The sequence below is a fragment of the Mastigoproctus giganteus genome, chromosome 13 (genome assembly GCF_048544385.1).
Source record: "Mastigoproctus giganteus isolate SK-2022 chromosome 13, ASM4854438v1, whole genome shotgun sequence".
NCBI lineage: Eukaryota > Metazoa > Arthropoda > Arachnida > Uropygi > Thelyphonidae > Mastigoproctus > Mastigoproctus giganteus.
The window spans coordinates 175453942-175473136 of NC_143587.1; the positions used below are offsets into that span (position 1 = coordinate 175453942).

A 19195-nucleotide genomic window follows, 5' to 3' on the forward strand; every position below is an offset into this window, starting at 1 on the left:
ATTGAAATTTGAAATTTGAAATTAGAAATTAAAAATTGAAATTTGAAATTAGAAATTAAAAATTGAAATTTGAAATTAGAAATTAAAAATTGAAATTAGAAATTAAAAATTAAAAATTGAAATTAGAAATTAAAAATTAAAAATTGAAATTAGAAATTAAAAATTGAGAAATTAAAAATTAGAAATTAGAAATTAAAAATTGAAATTTGAAATTAGAAATTAAAAATTAGAAATTAAAATTGAAATAAAAAATTAGAAATTGAAATTGAAATAAAAAATTAGAAATTGAGAAATTAGAAATTAAAATAAAAAAGTAAAAATTAGAAATTGAAATGAAAAATTAAAAATTAGAAATTGAGAAATTAGAAATTAAAATAAAAAAGTAAAAATTAGAAATTGAAATGAAAAATTAAAAATTAGAAATTGAAATGAAAAATTAAAAATTAGAAATTGAAATGAAAAATTAAAAATTAGAAATTGAAATGAAACATTAGAAATTTAAATAACAAATTCAAATTTAAATTAGGCAGCTTAAATTGAAAAAATTAAATGCAATGAAAACATTAGAGAAGAATCAAAAAATGTTTAGGTAGTCTAACCTAAGAAGAAACTAAAATGAATATAAATTCTAAAATAAAGTAGAGAAATTAAAACAGAAACTCTAAAATAAAGTACATTAAAATATAAATTCTAAAATAAAGTAGAGAAATTAAAACAGAAACTCTAAAATAAAGTACAGACATTAAAATATAAACTCTAAAATAAAGTAGAGATATTAAAACAGAAACTCAGAAACTCTAAAATAAAATTTGTATATATTGATCAACTTTTATCGAAACAAAAATTGTACAAGGGGAATAAATAAACATTATTATAATATATATATATATATATATATATATATATATATAATATATATATATATATATATATATATATATATATATATATATATATATATATATATATATATATATATATATATATATATATATATATATATATATATATATATATATATATATATATATATATAAACACTTATTTCCCCTTTGTACAATTTTTGTTTTGATAAAATTTCTTTATTGTCAAGAAATTTTATCCACAAAAAACATTTTTACTTTATTTTAGAGTTTCTCTGATTTAATATCTCTACTTTATTTTAGTTTCTCTGATTTAATATCTCTACTTTATTTTAGAGTTTCTCTGATTTAATGTCTCTACTTTATGTTAGAGTTTTTTTGTTTTAATATCTCTACTTTATTTTTAGTTTCTGATTTAATATCTCTACTTTATTTTAGAGTGTTTTTGTTTTGCTACCTTTACCTTATTTTAGAGTTTCTCTGATTTAATGTCTCTACTTTATGTTAGAGTTTCTGATTTAATATCTCTACTTTATTTTTAGAGTTTCCGATTTAATCTCTACTTTATTTTTAGAGTTTCCGATTTAATATCTCTATTTTATTTTTAGAGTTTCCGATTTAATATCTCTACTTTATTTTTAGAGTTTCCGATTTAATATCTCTACTTTATTTTTAGAGTTTCCGATTTAATATCTCTACTTTATTTTTAGAGTTTCTGATTTAATATCTCTACTTTAATATCTATTTATCCATTTAATATTTAGAGTTTTAGAGTTTCACTGTATACCTTCTAATTTCAATTTTAATTTCTAATTTTTAATTTATAATTTCAATTTATAATTTCAATTTTCATTTTAATTTCTAATTTTTAATTTCTAATTTCTAATTTCTAATTTCAATTTATAATTTCAATTTTCATTTTAATTTCTAATTTTTAATTTCATTTTCATTTCTAATTTCAATTTTCATTTCTAATTTCAATTTTCATTTCTAATTTCAATTTTCATTTCTAATTTCAATTTATTTCTAATTTTAATTTTCATTTCTAATTTCAATTTTGAATATGAGAAATCTAATTTTAGTTTTATTTTCAGTTTCTTTTAATGTTTTGCTGAACTTAATTTCAATTTCTATGAAAAAAGCTATTGTCATAAGTTTTGCGTTAACCTAACTTTTATTATTTTTTTTATTAATTCTGTACTAAGAATGCACCCAGTGTTTATATAATAATTGTGTACCTAACTGCACCCAATGATGCCCCTAAGACTGCACCCAGTGTTTATATAATAATTGTGTACCTAACTGCACCCAATGATGCCCCTAAAACTGCACCCAGTGTTTATATAATAATTGTGTACCTAACTGCACCCAATGATGCCCCTAAGACTGCACCAACCTAACCTAACTTAACGTAACCTAACGTAAGACTGCACCCAATGTTGCACCTAAGACTGCACCCAGTGTTTATGTAATAATTATTAATTGATTAATAATAATTGATTTGTTATTAGATTTAAAATGAAAATCGGATTTAGTATAAAAACGTTTGTTAGATTTTGGATTTTATTAGTTTAAATCAAGATGCCTGTTGTCGACGATAAAAGATTATTTGTCAATAAATATTTATATCGTTATTTCGTTTCGGATTCCACAGGAAATTTGTTTTATTCTCCATTCGGTATTACTCTCGCTTTACACACACTGCTCGAAGGTGCACGGGGAAAAACAGAATCGCAGATTAAGCATGTTTTAGAATACGACGACAACACATCTAACGAAGATATAAAGAAAAATTATTTCGACTACATAATAGAACTAAAAGAGATTTTAGACATTGCCAATATTATTTTAATAAGTGATGTCGATGTTAATCGAGAATATTTAGAAGGAATAGAACAGTTTTACTCGTCAGATGTTAAAAAAGTTAACTTTGCCAATGAGGAAGAAACGATGTCGATGGTTAATTCGTGGGTAAAAAAGAAATCTAGAGAAAAAATTCAAACTATATTAGAATCCGTCGATCCCGAAACGATATTAATGCTCCTTAACGTACTATATTTCAAAACATTTTGGGCAAAACCCTTCGACAAAAAGGAAACTTTATTTGCAGATTTCTTCAACAACGGTTGCGAAAAAAAATCGGTACCTACGATGATTATGAAAGATACGTATTTTCGATTTGGCCGTGGACGAGATTTTACCGTTTTAGAACTTCCCTACGAAGGAAATAGAGTAAATATGTTGATTTTCCTTCCGGATAAATTAGATGGTTTGTCTGCGATGAAAGAAAATTTATTTGATCCATTAGATCTTCGACACGAGTTAATCGAAACTATTGCACTTCCAAAATTTAAATTGAGATACACAAAAAAAATTTCCACGGAATCATTGGGAATTGGATATGCCGGTAAATGTAACTTTAGTGGTATTTTCGATACTTCTTCTTATTTGATATCTCCAGAACTAATTCACAAAACTTTCATCGAAGTAAGCGAAGAAGGAACCGAAGCTGTCGCAGTTACCGGTGAGGACGTTTGTACAGATTCCATTTCATTTCGACCAAACGTATTTATTGCTAATCACCCTTTTCTTTTTTTTATAATTGATAAAAAAACCAAACAAATATTATTTATCGGTCGCATAAACGAACTTTAATTAAAAAAAAGTTTTTAAACAAATCTAGTAAATATCGAATATATCGAATAAGTTTTCAAAGTATTATTTAGAATAGAAATTAATCTTTTGCATCGAAATGTACAATCGAATCGAAATGCACAATCGAAATATATGTGAATATATGTTCCTCTATATACCAGTTTTCCATCCAATGGAAAATCCATTTCCACATTTTCTGGAAGAACCTGTGGATTATCCAGAAGATCTGGATAATCCATTGGAACATCCAGTGAAATATTGCTATCGTCTTTCGACATTATTTTTCAAAATCAGAGTTTTGCGTAGGTTTTGGATCCTGGGTATAAATCGTCTTCTCCTATTTTCAGATACTTGCAATCACGCGTTTGAAAAAAAATCAACACGTTTGATAAATTGCTAAATTGCTAGGAAAAACATATTAAGACAATCTCAATCCTATCCAAAAGAAAAGAAGAGCTACTTGAAATGAAAAAGTTCTGAATGACAGAAAAATGTTTCGGGTAATGTGATAAGTAGAATCGGTTAAAATTCATTTTTGTGATATTTGTAGAAAATTAAGTGCAGTATAGGGTCTTACTATTTTATCATTTTTTTTTTTGTCGATCGGTCTCGTTAACTAATTTGTAAAAATGACTCCGTACCTTACGATAACCTTCGTTACCGGGTCGATAATAATCTTTTAAAAAGTCTCGATAAAACATTATCAATAATACGATCGATTTTATAATTTTCCATCGTTTTTGAGCAGTAATTTTAGGATTGTATTTTTTTGATACGCATAACGGTAGAAAAGCTATTCCTCTCGAATTAAATGATTTCGATAACGTGTATATCCGTTCGTTCATATACGTAACGTAATATTTACGGCACATTTCAAAACGATAGTCAGGATCTAAGGTACCATTACAAAAATCGTCCAAATAAATTTCATTCCAATACGGATGTTTAAATCTTGGATGTTTAAATTTTGGATGTTCAAATCTTGGAATATATGGTTCGTAATAAGGTAATTCGAGAGAATTCACCAAACAACAAAATCGATCGACAGAATCTTTTAAAAAAAGAAAATTTACAAAATCATTAAGATATCTAGAATGGTATTCTTCGTTAGAAGAAAAAATCAATAACGTTTCGTTATCGGTTTCAAAAATAACATTTTCTGTTAGTTCGTCTGTCATCACGTAAAACGGACAAAATTTTTTAGATTTACAATATTCGATCAACTTCTCGAAGGTCGGAATGGATGGTAAGTGAATTTCTATTATACTCTTTTTTGTTAATATATTCCAATTAATAATACAACAAGGTGTAATTCCCAAAATTTCAAAGTGCTCGAAATCGTTCAGTAATATATCGAATAAGTTTTCGAAAGTATTATTGAGAATAGAAATTAATCTTTTGCATCGAGATCTATAATCGGATCTAACGTGAATATAGGTTCCTCTGCATACCATTTTTGCATCCAGTAGCATACTTGGTTCAACATACCTTGGAAGATCGCGTGTTGGGAGGTACAGATCCTCCGGAAGATCCAGTGGAATGTCCAGTGGAATATTATCGTCGTCTTTCGACATTATTTTCGAAATCCCTTATATTCGGCTCGTAATTTTTTTTTTTTTTTTTGCCAAATTAAATTTACCGCTTTACGGGTTATTTCTATATTTAACCCGATTCTATTAGCCCGTAACGATTTTTTATATAACGAGTTGAAAATAAATTTTCAAATTAATTACCATACGTTTTTTATTAAATGGAACTATGCAACTAGTACAACGATATTTCGCGTAATGTTATGGGTAGCATCGGTAAAAAAATTTTCATTGTGTTCTTGGGTGCTTCATTGAGAGCTTGATGCTTTATTTAAAAAATATGGGTGCTTCCTTTGGATGCAGTCTAGGTTGCTTGAATGCGTTCTAGGATTTTTTCATCGATTAGAACAATAATTTTTTTACTATTTTTTTTGTCGATCGGTCTCGTTAACAAATTGGTAAAAATGACTTCGTACCTTACGATAACCTTCGTTACCGGGTAGATAATAATCTTTTAAAAAGTCTCGATAAAACGTTATCAGTAACACGATCGATTTTATAATTTTCCATCGTTTTTTGGCAGTAATTTTAGGATTGTATTTTTTTGATACGCATAACGGGAGAAAGGCTATTCCTCTCGAAGTAAATGATTTCGATAACGTGTATATCCGTTCGGTCATATTTTTAACGTAATATTTACGACATTTTTCAAAATAATCATTAGGGTCAAAAACGTAATAAAAATGATCAATTGTAACGGGATACCAATACGAATATTCGAATGATGGATTTTCTAATCTATCATTTAAATAGAATTCTAATCTCTCGAGATTTAAATACGAATCTGAATTATGGTGGTAACAAATTTTACAAGAATATTGATTAAGAGTCATTTTTTTGAATTTTAAACTAATAAAATCACGAAGATACGTAGAATGATATTTTTCGTTTGCCGAAAAAATCAAAAACGATTCGTTGTGTGTTTCGAAAATAATACTTTGGGTTATTTCGTCTATTATTACGTAAAAAAAATGTATTTTTTTAATTTTGCAATATCCGATCAACTGCTCAAACGTTGTAATGGATGGTAAGTGTATTTCTATTATATGATGTTTTTTCGTTAATACGCAAGAAAAAAAACAAGTAACCGTAAGTCCAAAAATTTCGAAACTTTCAAAATCATTAAGTAATACGTCAAATAAATCTTTAGAACTATCATTTATGATAGCAATAATTTTATCGCACACAAATACATCATTTAAGCTGTCAGTATGTATTCTAACTTGAATATGCGATTTTTCAAATATCAATTTACCATTAACAGGACTTTCATCGTCCACGTCCATTATTTGCTTCATTGTAAACTCTCTCATATAAGATTACAAGAATAACAAGTTCATTTGAAAACATTGCATGGCGTAACATTTTTATATTCTCGATTGATTTGAATTTTTTTTTAAATTTAAAATTATTAACACACATCCTTATATTACGAGTATTATGTGACTTCTCATAGAGATATTAAAACCGAAACTCAGAGATATTAAAACCGAAACTCAGAGATATTAAAACTGAAACTCTAAAATAAAGTAGAGATACAAAAACTCAGAGATATTAAAACTGAAACTCTAAAATAAAGTAGAGATACAAAAACAGAAACTCAGAGATATTAAAACTGAAACTCTAAAATAAAGTAGAGATACAAAAACAGAAACTCTAAAATAAAGTGGAGAATAAAGTATAGGAACTCTTTCCCAAAATACTTTTTGTGGATGGAATTTTGTGATTTAAATCAATAAATTCTATCAAGGCAAAAATTGTAAAAGGGGGAAATAAGTGTTTAAATATATATATATATATATATATATATATATATATATATATATATATATATATATATATATTAAACACTTTATATATATATATATATATATATATATATATATATATATATATTTAAACACTTATTTCCCCCTTTTACAATTTTTGTCTTGATAGAATTTATTGATTTAAATCACAAAATTCCATCCACAAAAAGTATTTTAGGAAAGAGTTTCTATACATATCTCTATTTTAATTTAGAGTTTCCGTTTTTATATCTCTATACTTTATTTTTATAGAGTTTTTGTTTGTGATTCTGGGAGAAATAAACGCGCTTATTCCGAAAATCACCATAAAAAAAGTCTCTATCACGTCTACATTAAAAGATGTTATATCTCTACTTTATTTTATAGAGTTTGTTTTTATATCTTTACATCTTTACTTTATATAGTTTCTGTTTTTATATCTCTACTTTATAGAGTTTCTGTTTTTATATCTCTACTTTATTTTATAGAGTTTCTGTTTTTATATATCTACTTTATTTTGGAGTTTCAGTTTTAATAACCTCCTTCATCGAATAAGTCACTTGATCAATCTTGTAAACTAATTAGTAAAAATGACTTCGTACCTTATAATAACCTTCATTACCGGGTAAATTATTAACAACACGATTGATTTGATAAATTTCTATCTTTTTTTGGCAGTAATTTTTGAACTGTATTTTAATGGTATTTTCGTTAGCAGAAAAAATCAATAACGTTTCGAACATATCGGACAAAATGTTTTGGATTTACAATATTCCATCAATTTCTCAAAGGTCGGAAGAGATGGTAAGTGTATTTCTACTATATTATTTTTTGGAAATATGTTAAAATGAATAGAACTAATTGTAATTCCCAAAATTTCAAAACATTCAAAATCATTTAGTAATATATCAAATAAGTTTTCGAGTCGTAAATATACCCAATAAAACAAAACGATTTAACCCCAACGTGATTTGTATTTTTGTTTTTTTTTTTCACGTAGATTAGGATAAATACTAAATCATTGATTAGAAACGTCTTAATTTTTCGTCTTATTTTTTTCTTCATCGATCTCGTTAATTAATTTGTAAAAATGGCTCTTTACCTTATAATAACCTTCACTACCGGGTCGATAATAATCTTTTAAAAAGTCTCGATAAAACATTATCAACAATACGATACATTTGATAATTTTCCATCTTTTTTTGGCAGTAATTTTTGAATTGTATTTTTTTGATAGGCATAACGGTAGAAAGGCTATTCCTCTCGAAGTAAATGATTCCGATGAGGTATATATATGTTCGTTCAAATTTTCAATGTAAAATCGACGACACATTTCAAAATGATCATTAGGGTCTAATTCCTCGAGAAAAAATGTATCCCAATAAACTCGATTCCAATATGGATGTTTAAATCTTGGAATGTACGTTTCGATATAAGGTAAGTTAACACAATCCACCAAACAAACATATTTATTGACAGAATCTTTTAAAAAAAGAAAATTTACAAAATCGTAAAGATACGTAGAATGGTATACTTCGTTAGCAGAAAAAATTAATAACGTTTCGTTACGAGTTTCAAAAATAACATTTTTCGTAATTTCGTCTATTATCACGTAAAACGGACGAAATTTTTTGGATTTACAATATTCGATCAACTTCTCGAACGTTGGAATGGATGGTAAGTGTATTTCTATTATATTTTTTTTCGTAAATATCTTCGAAAGAAGGCAACTAGTTGTAATTCCCAAAATTTCAAAACGTTCAAAATCATTCAGTAATATATAAAGTAAGTTTTTGAAACTATTATTTAGAATAAAAATTAATCTTCTGCATTCAAAAATCAATTCGGATCTAACACGAATATAGTATCCTCTATATACGAGTTTTCCATTCAGTGGAACATCCGGGAAAACATCCGGTGGAGCGTGTTGTGGAACATGTAGTGGAACTTCCAGTGGAATATTATCGTTTAACATTATTTACGAAAATAAAAGTTCACACAAATGCCTTGTCCTTTTATTTCAGCTCGTAATTTTTTTTTTTAAAAACCTTCATTGGTTCGCGAAAGCTTAAAAATTAGACAGGCACCCACCAGTTAGAAATTTATGATATTATTTTCTACTGCTGCCGAAAAACGTTGGAACGCGTTGATATTGATGAAAAATTTTTAGCTGAAGCAGAAAAAAAATTATCAAATTTATAGGATTCGTGTCGTCACAAGGTTATTTTTACACACTGATAAATAAAAAAAGGCAACTATTATTTAAACTTTTGATTTTGAAATGTACTCTCGTGTTAAGCAAATATTAAGTTAACCCAATATAAAGTAAACCACCAACATAATTTAACCTTAACCCAATGTGGTTTTGATTTTGTCTTTTTGTTTTTTTTCTTTATATTTTTTTTCACTTTAGCTAACCACAACATTCTTTTATTAGCCTTAGCCTATATAACAAATTGCATAAAATTAATTGATAATATATTTATGGAAAATTTGAGCTAGCAAAAAAAAACAGGTAACCACCTATAAAAATTACTGTGAGGAATATGACCTGAGAGTAGAATTTATACTTTACTGAGCAGAGTTTTAATTCTATAAATATCAAATATTGTTCAAGGGGAAATAAGTGTTTTAATATATGTAGGGTTTTTCTAGAGTAGAGTTTATACTTTATTCTCTAGAGTTTATACTTTATTCTCTAAAATACAGTTTTCCTCTAGAGTTTATTTCAGCAACAAGCAGCTTCCTGTGATTCGTTTTTGCGTCATATTGCAAAACTTTCCTATAGTACCCTTTGTATTAAAAAGAAATTAGATGAAGCAAAGAGTCATTTTAAAAATAACCTGGAAATGGTACCTTATATTAAATGAAAATTTGAAAAAGTCTCAGGAAGAAATGGACATGGACAAAGGTATCTTTAAGAGACCCATAGGGTAAAGGATATCGAAATTCGAATCCAGTTGTTCCTGACCTTTCCAATGATTCTGAGGAAGATGCTTAAAAGTCCATATCAAGTCCAAGGACACCATTAACAATACTTGGGGTAGAACTTCTACTTGTGCTTTTTGTTTAATAACCTAGAATTGAAATCCTAGGCATTAAAAAATCATTAAACAATCTTCGCTCTGAGGAATTGTATTAAACCCGCTCTGAGGAATTATATTAAACCGCTCTGAGGAACTATAATTTTCGTTTTAATAAAGAGACAGCCACAAACTTCAACCTCGAACAATATTTCCATACGATTTGAAGCCAAGGCTAGTTCCCTGTTTCATCTCTGTAAAGGCATTTAATGGCACAATTAACGGCAGAGCTATCCTCTATAAACTGCCGTCACATTAGCAGCTTTTTCACACCCGCCATTCTTACTCAAGCGTTTGCTTTTACACCAATAACCAGTTAAGGCAGTGAAGCCAAAGGCTAGTTCCCTGTTTTTTTATGGCTCTTAACGGTAGAGCTATCCTCGCAAGATCAGCAATAATGGCAGCTAAGAGGCCATGAATTGATCACCTGCTCCACCCATAAGGCAAGTTTTTCATTTCGTGTAGCATGTCTAATGTCTCAATATACTGAGCAATTGTATTATTGTACTGTTCAAGGCTTGTATTCCATTCAAATATTTCAGTATTTCTTTTTTATTTTTTTAGCTTCTTCATCTTAAAAATAACCTGGAAATGGTACCTTATATAAAATGAAAATTTGAAAAAGTCTCAGGAAGAAATGGACATGGACAAAGGTATCTTTAAGAGACCCATAGGGTAAAGGAAATCGAAATTCGAATCCAGTTGTTCCTGACCTTTCCAATGATTCTGAGGAAGATGCTTAAAAAAGTCCATATCAAGTCCAAGGACACCATTAAAACTTCTACTTGTGCTTTTTGTTTAATAACTTAGAATTGAAATCCTAGGCATTAAAAAATCATTAAAAAATCTTCGCTCTGAGGAATTGTATTAAACCGCTCTGAGGAACTATGCTGCACGCCAAAGCAGTTTACTGCTAAAACAGATATGACCGTATTTCAGTTAGATGCAATGAAAAATCGGAGAACGATCAGAAAGCGGTTAGTCAGCTTACAAGTCTGTCTTCGGATTCTATGGCTAGTGATCCGAAAGAGTTGATGGAACGTCAAGAAATTCTCAAAATATCTCGGCAAAATGTCCAGCAGTTTGTTGTGATAACCTTCGTTATTTGACTAAAGAAAAAGCACTCATTGCATCTGGGCAAAAAGAATAGGCTGATATGACAGAACATATAAAAAAGAAATTAGATGAAGCAGCAAACAGTCATTTAAAAAATAATGCACAAGATCAAATTAAAAACCATCAAGAAATACTGAAATATTTGAATGGAATACAGCATTAGATAATTTACAAGTTATCAATGCTACAATTTGTTAATTGTTAAACGAAATGAGGAAAGAGGTAGATGAAAAACTTGGGTGGCTCACTAATGGGTGGAGCAGGTGATCAATTGAGTATAATTTGCATTTGGGTTCTTCTTCATGGATACCTTTTAAGCTTCACTGCCTTAACTGTTACACGTTATGTTAACTGCTCTACTATGTTTGTTTCCAGGTTTAATGTTCTTTCTTTTTATTCATTGCATTCGACTTTGCCCTAATGCTTGTGCAAATGCGTCAGACATTCAGCCTTTACCTGGAAAAGGTGCCATACAAATGAAAATTGGAAAAAGTCTCAAGAAAGTGCTTGTGCTTGTATACTCTGTAAACTCTGATCTCTGTGTATCCGTCCCGGTGTGTAAACATAAAACGTAAGAAGGGGACATGGACAAAGGCACAAAATATTTGAAAGGTATCTTTAAGAGACCCATAGGCAAAGGATCACTTTTAAATTATAGAAATTGCTTCAGATGGAAATAGATGCTTCAAAAAAGTCCATATCAGTCCAAGGACACCATTAACAATACTTGATGGGGTAGAACTTCTGCTTTTTGTTTAACCTGGAATTGAAATCCTAGACATAAAAAAATCTTCGCTCTGAGGAATTATATTAAACCGCTCTGAGGAACTATAATTTTCGTTTTAATAAAGAGACAGCCACAAACTTCAACCTCGAACAATATTTCCATACGATTTGAAGCCAAGGCTAGTTCCCTGTTTCATCTCTGTAAAGGCATTTAATGGCACAATTAACGGCAGAGCTATCCTCTAAGAGGCCATGAATTGATCACCTGCTCCACCCATAAGGCAAGTTTTTCATTTCGTGTAGCATGTCTAATGTCTCAATATACTGAGCAATTGGCAATTGTATTATATTGTATTATTGTACTGTTCAAGGCTTGTATTCCATTCAAATATTTCAGTATTTCTTGTTTTATTTTTTAGCTTCATCTAATTTCTTTTCAGCCAATTCTTTTTGTCCAGATGCAATGAGTGCTTTTTCTTAGAAATGAAAATGAAATTGAAAATTAGAAATTGAAATAAAACATTAGAAATTTAAATAACAAATTCAAATTTAAATTAGACAGCTTAAATTGAAAAAAAGATAAATTAAATGCAATGAAAACATTAGAGAAGAATCAAAAAAATGTTTAGGTAGCCTAACATAAGAAGAAACTAAAATGAAACTAAACTAAAGTAGGGACATATATTAAAACAAACTCTAGAGCTTTTGTTTTAATATCTCTACTTTATTTTAAAGTTTCTCTGATTTAATATCTCTATTTTATTTTTAGAGTTTCTGATTTAATCTCTACTTTATTTTTAGCGTTTCTGATTTAATATCTCTACTTTATTTTTAGAGTTTCTGATTTAATATCTCTATTTTTAGAGTTTCTGATTTAATATCTCTACTTTATTTAGAGTTTCTTATTTAATATCTAGAGTTTTAGAGTTATTTTAGAGTTTCACTGTATACCTTCTAATTTCAATTTTAATTTCTAATTTTTAATTTATAATTTTAATTTATAATTTCAATTTTCATTTTAATTTCTAATTTTTAATTTCTAATTTAATTTATAATTTCAATTTTCATTTTAATTTCTAATTTTTAATTTATAATTTCAATTTATAATTCAATTTTCATTTTAATTTCTAATTTTTAATTTCTAATTTTAATTTTAATTTATAATTTCAATTTTCATTTTAATTTCTAATTTCTAATTTCTAATTTCTAATTTATAATTTCAATTTTCATTTTAATTTCTAATTTCCAATTTCTAATTTTAAATTTCTAATTTCAATTTTCATTTCTAATTTTTATTTACTGTGCATTTTGGCTGAGATATTTTGAGATATTTCTTGTAACTCTTTCGGACCACTAGCCATAGAAAGCTGACTAACCGTTTTCTGATCGTTGTCCGATATTTCATTGCATCCAACTGAAACTCAGCTGTTGACATAAGCCTGTTTACGGTCATATCTGTTTATACTTGGGGTATCTTCGCTCTGAGGAATAGTATTAAACCGCTCTGAGGAACTTAATTTTCGTTTTAGGAGTTTAGTAAATAAATTTGATGAATCAAAGTCAGATTGGATATTTTTTATTAAAAAATATGATTAACACAAAAGTATAATAGGGAATTTCTTAAATTAAAAATAGTAATACAATACAATTTACATGTTTTAATAAGAGCAAAATCGGTTTGCTATGCTGCACGCTAAAGCAGTTTACTGCTAAATGGTGTCTTTGGACTTGATATGGACACATCTTTATTCTTCATCTTCCTCAGATTCTTCATCTCAAATTTCTATAAATTAAAAGTGATCCTTTGGGAAGATACCTCACCAATAACCCAATTAACAAGAACAAACGTGTAACAGTTAAGGCAGTGAAGCCAAGGCTAGTTCCCTGTTTCATCTCTGTAAAGGCATTTAACGACAGAGCTATCGTTAAAAGCAGATGGCAGCAAGAAGATAATAACTAATTGTAACATTCTCAATATACTGAGCAATTATATTTATTGTACTGTTTGATGTTTCATATTTTTTGTTGGTTCATTATTTTTTAGCTTCATCTAATTTCTTTTTTATATGTTCTGTCATATCAACCAATTCTTTTTGCCCAGATGCAATGAGTGCTTTTTCTTCAAATAACGAATGTTATTCTCACAACAAACTGCTGGACATTTGCTGAGATATTTTGAGAATTTCTTGACGTTCCATCCATTAACTCTTTCGGACCACTAGCCATAGAATTTAAAGACAGACTTGTAGCTGACTAACCGTTTTCTGATCGTTGTCCGATATTTCATTGCATCCAACTGAAACTCAGCTGTTGACAGCATAGCAAACCGATTTTGCGTATTGTATTACTATTTTTAATTTAAGAAATTCCCTATTATACTTTTGTGTTAATCATATTTTTTAATAAAAAAATATCCAACAATATCTGACTTTTCTGACTTTGATTCAAATTTATTTACTAAACTCCTAAAACGAAAATTTAAGTTCCTCAGAGCGGTTTAATACAATTCCTCAGAGCGAAGATACCCAAGTATTGTTAAATGGTGTCCTTGGACTTGATATGGACGCATCTTTATTCTTCATCTTCCTCAGATTCTTCATCTTCCTCAGATTCTTCATCTTCCTCAGAATCATTGGAATGGTCAGGTTTCAAATTTCTATAATTTAAAAGTGATCCTTTGGGAAGATACCTTTGATACACCAATAACCCAATTAACAAGAACAAACGTGTAACAGTTAAGGCAGTGAAGCCAAGGCTAGTTCCCTGTTTCATCTCTGTAAAGGCATTTAATGGCACAATTAACGACAGAGCTATCGTTAAAAGCAGATGGCAGCAAGAATTGTAACATTCTCAATATACTGAGCAATTGTATTATTGTACTCTGATGTTTCAGTATTTCTTGTTGGTTCATTGTTTTTTAGCTTCATCTAATTTCTTTTTTATATGTTCTGTCATATCAACCAATTCTTTTTGCCCAGATGCAATGAGTGCTTTTTCTTCAAATAACGAATATTATTCTCACAACAAACTGCTGGACATTAGACATTTTGCTGAGATATTTTGAGAATTTCTTGACGTTCCATCAACTCTTTCGGACTACTAGCCATAGAATTTAAAGACAGACTTGATCGTTCTCCGATTTTTCATTGCTAACTGAAATTCAGCTGTTACGGTCATATCTGTTTTAGCTTTTTTCTCTTAGAGTACAGTTTACCTTTAGAGTAGAGTTTATATTTTATTATTAGACGTTTTCTTTTTTCTGATACGTTTATTTTCTTCTGATAAATTCTTATTAACCAGTTTTAACCAGTTTTAGAGTTTATACTTTATTCTCTAGAGTAGAGTGTTTATAGTGTAGAGTGTTTATTCTCTAGAGTAGAGTCTTCTAGAACAGACTTTATACTTTTCTTCTAGAATAGAGTTTAAAATTTCACCTTTATCTGATAAAATAAGGTTTTGTATCAATGAGAAGTCACAATATTGAATTTAAAAAGCTTACAAAATAAGTTGCGTTTTTTGTTAGCCGGGCTATAACTCTGATTTGTCTAGAACGAAGTTACAATTACTTAGACGTCCCTGGAACAGTGAGGTAAACTGACTGTACTGCGCTTAGTGAGAATACAGTTAATGATGAAGAAGTCTAAATAATTATATAAGAGTGCAATCAGAAAAAAAAAATACACCTTGTCACCAAGATTTTTTTCTTGTTGTTTTATTATGATTGTTTTTACACAGGTCAATGAAATCCCAATGTGGTGTAATAAAAAATATAGGGAATTTGTCGAAATAACCAATAGAAGAAAAAAAAAAAGTCTCAATTCGATAATGATTACTTATGGAATGAGATCAATAAATTAACAAATATTGTGTAAAATGAATTTTTTAAATGAATTGGAGACAGTTTAATTATTTTAATTGCGATATTTTTATTAAATTGAAGATAATAACTACACAACCAGTACAACAATAATTGCTTATTAGAAACTAGTAACAAATTTCTGTGAACAATCTTCAAATTTTTATATTTATAATTCCGTATCCGTCGGATAACCCTTTGTTCTTTCTTGAGATTTTTTCTGTAAAACCACATTGATGAGAAATAGATTTTTTACTTTAAGATCAATCCACAAGAACAAATCTTTAATAAAAAAAATGTCGAGTGAGAGAGAAAGAAATTTATCGAATTTTATGTAGGTGAAGTTTTCTGATAATTTTCAACCTGAAAATATAGTATACATAAAATAAAATTACATCCCACAAAATGTATTTTGGAAAAGAGCTCTGTACTTTATTTTATTTCTATACGTATACTAACACCTGGCAGTTTTGGATCCCGTGTATAAATCGTCTTCTGCTATTATGAGATAATCAGTACAACAGAAGAGCTACTTGGAATTGTGACTTGTCGTGCGATAATGCGATCTCTCACTTGAAGTTTTTTTTACTAAGTTTGTAGAATTATTGTCTATTTGGACATTGGTGCCCCTTGGGTTCATTGGGAGCTTGATTAGGTCTAGAATTTTCTCACACAGTTCAATTCAATACAATATGATAACATAACAACCACAACATCTTAATATTTTATAATCGGTTATTTTTGAATTATATTTTTTAGACAGGCATAACGGTAGAAAGGCTATTATTCCTTTCGAAGTAAATGAATCTGATAAGGTATATATTTGTTCGTTCAAATTTTCAAATCGACGACATTTCAAAATGATCATTAGGGTCTAATTTACCAAAAAAATGTATCCCGATAAACTCAATTCCAATATGGATGTTTAATCAATCTGGGAATATATGTTTAAGTTGGTTAGATTAAAATGATTAGGTTAATTGTTATTTATAGTTTGCTGAGAATAAACTTTGTTATTTGATTATGGTCCATCCAAATGACTAAATTATCTTTTGAAACAATCCACTTTCTGAAAATAGGTTAATTGTTATTTATAGTTTGCCGAGAATAACCTTTGTTATTTATTATCTTTGGAAATAATCCACTTTCTGAAAACAAAATCTCTATAACACAACACTTATTTTGCCTTTAATCTTTTAATGATTTCTTGGAAATTTAACAGATTCTTTAACAAGTGGTTTCAAAAAAATTTAAGGGATAATATAAATTAACTGCTGTTACAACAATATGTTGTACTAACATCATCGAGGTCGTAAGAACAATATGTTGTACTAACATCATCGAGGTCGTTATCTTCATACATATCTAGTTGACCGTCTTCGTACGTATCTAGTTGACCGTCTTCGTACGTATCTAGTTGACCGTCTTCGTACGTATCTAGTTGACCGTCTTCGTACGTATCTAGTTGACCGTCTTCGTACGTATCTAGTTGACCGTCTTCGTACGTATCTAGTTGACCGTCTTCGTACGTATCTAGTTGACCGTCTTCGTACGTATCTAGTTGACCGTCTTCGTACGTATCTAGTTGATCGTCTTCGTACGTATCTAGTTGATCGTCTTCGTACGTATCTAGTTGATCGTCTTCGTACGTATCTAGTTGATCGTCTTCGTACGTATCTAGTCGACCGTCTTCGTACGTATCTAGTCGACCGTCTTCGTACGTATCTAGTCGACCGTCTTCGTACGTATCTAGTCGACCGTCTTCGTACGTATCTACTTGACCGTCTTCGTACGTATCTACTTGACCGTCTTCGTACGTATCTACTTGACCGTCTTCGTACGTATCTACTTGACCGTCTTCGTATGTATCTATTTGACCGTCTTCGTACGTATTTTGTTGACCGTCTTCGTACGTATTTTGTTGATACATACTAATATCGTCGTTTTCTTTTTGCGTTTCTTGCTCTTGTTGTTGATCGTACCAAGTTTGCTGTTGTCCTTGTTGTCGATCGTCGTCTTGTCGATCGTCGTCCTCAAAAGAAGAGGATGATTCTCTTGAGGAATCGATGAAATAAAAATCAGAATCAGAATCAGAATTAGTATATTCTTCTTGGTATTCTCGCGAAACTGGTAATAAAAGATTAAGTTGATGAACCAAATTAATTTTGTTTTCGTATGGTAATTCTTTCCATTCTTCTAAACTATACATATCCATAGTGACTCTAATAGATAATCCCAGAAACCTAAATTCTGAATGAAAGAAAAAGAATGATTTTAAACTCATTTGAATCCTTAATCCAGGATAAAAAAAAAATTCATATGTACATATAATCTTACCAATTTTTTCTTCTTCAAATAATGCATTTAATTCACTACAAAGGATAGATGTGTATCGCAGTACTTTTTGACCTTCTTCGACACAAAATTTAAAATATTCATTGTTCAAAATGGTAGATAACAATTCGAAGTTTCCCTTCGCTGAAAAAAAAAAAAATGGGATAGTGGCTTAATTCGATTAATCAGAAAGTTTTTCTTTTGTTTTTTGAATGAACACGTAAAAAGCATACCTTCAATTGTATTGGCAACATCGATATAGTTAAACATTTCGTGTACGTATTCCCACTTATGGTTATTGGTGATTAAATCTGCAACTTCCAATTCCATATTGACGACGATTCATACTGACGACGGCCACTTCAATTGCAACTTCCAATTCCATATTGACGACGATTCATAGTGACGACGGCCACTTCAATTTTCAAAAATTAAATTCGGACTGGCATTAAATAACCCAGGTGTTACTACTAGCGCCACTCGTATTACTACTAGCGCCACTCGTATCAAAAAAATACATTTTATTTGTCGAACTTGATAAAAAAAAGTAATCATAAAAATTTTCGTGATACGAATAAAAATGTCAAATGAAAATGTCAATGTGTAGTTTGTTTAATTTTTTATGTACCCAAAAACGATCTTATATCATTTATGGAGACCTTGGTCGTTATCCACATAATATTGTGCAACATTTATTTTGGACGTCATTAAAATTTAATATTATAGGAATAAATGGATTTGACGAAGAAAACATCTGTTTTGGATATTCAATAAGAAATGATAAGATAAATATTATTGTAGAACCAAAATTACGTTTTAATTTGCCAAAATTTGATGCCGTTTTATTTGTTTTTACTAGTCATTTAGTTTTTGAAAATATATCCGAATTACCTATTTTAACTTGTTTTCACATAAACACTAAAATTCCAAAAAAAATTTATGAAACGTGTAGACCATTTATAAAGTCGAAATGTAAAAATATGATAGACGTAAAAACAATAATTTTGTTACAATGTTTAGACGAATCGACCGATGTAGTGTTTAATTTTACGACAGCCGAATGCGATGAAGAATTTCTTTTTTTATTTTTGAAAGCGATAGATTTTTTAAAATATAATTATGAATATATAAATACTTGGTCTATTAATTTCCCACGCAATTATAACGTTCGAAAATTTTATCGTAT

At 28.9% G+C, this 19195-nt stretch overlaps 1 protein-coding gene across 1 annotated transcript; it reads left to right on the forward strand.

Annotated features, from left to right (window-relative positions):
- Positions 1–2444: 2444 nt before the first annotated feature.
- On the forward strand, positions 2445–12697 carry LOC150076623 (serpin B3-like). The gene is made up of 3 exons (XM_090387393.1): positions 2445–3387; positions 3680–3820; positions 12684–12697. The coding sequence occupies exons 1-3, from the start codon at positions 2445–2447 to the stop codon at positions 12695–12697; spliced, it is 1098 nt and encodes a 365-aa protein (XP_090243519.1).
- Positions 12698–19195: the final 6498 nt, after the last annotated feature.

Excerpts from the sequence above, each read along its gene's own strand:
- LOC150076623 (XM_090387393.1), top strand. The coding sequence starts at position 2,445 with ATGCCTGTTGTCGACGATAAAAGATTATTTGTCAATAAATATTTATAT. Across the intron at positions 3,388-3,679 it reads CGAAGCTGTCGCAGTTACCG|TTTTCCATCCAATGGAAAAT; the intron begins GTGAGGACGTTT and ends TCTATATACCAG.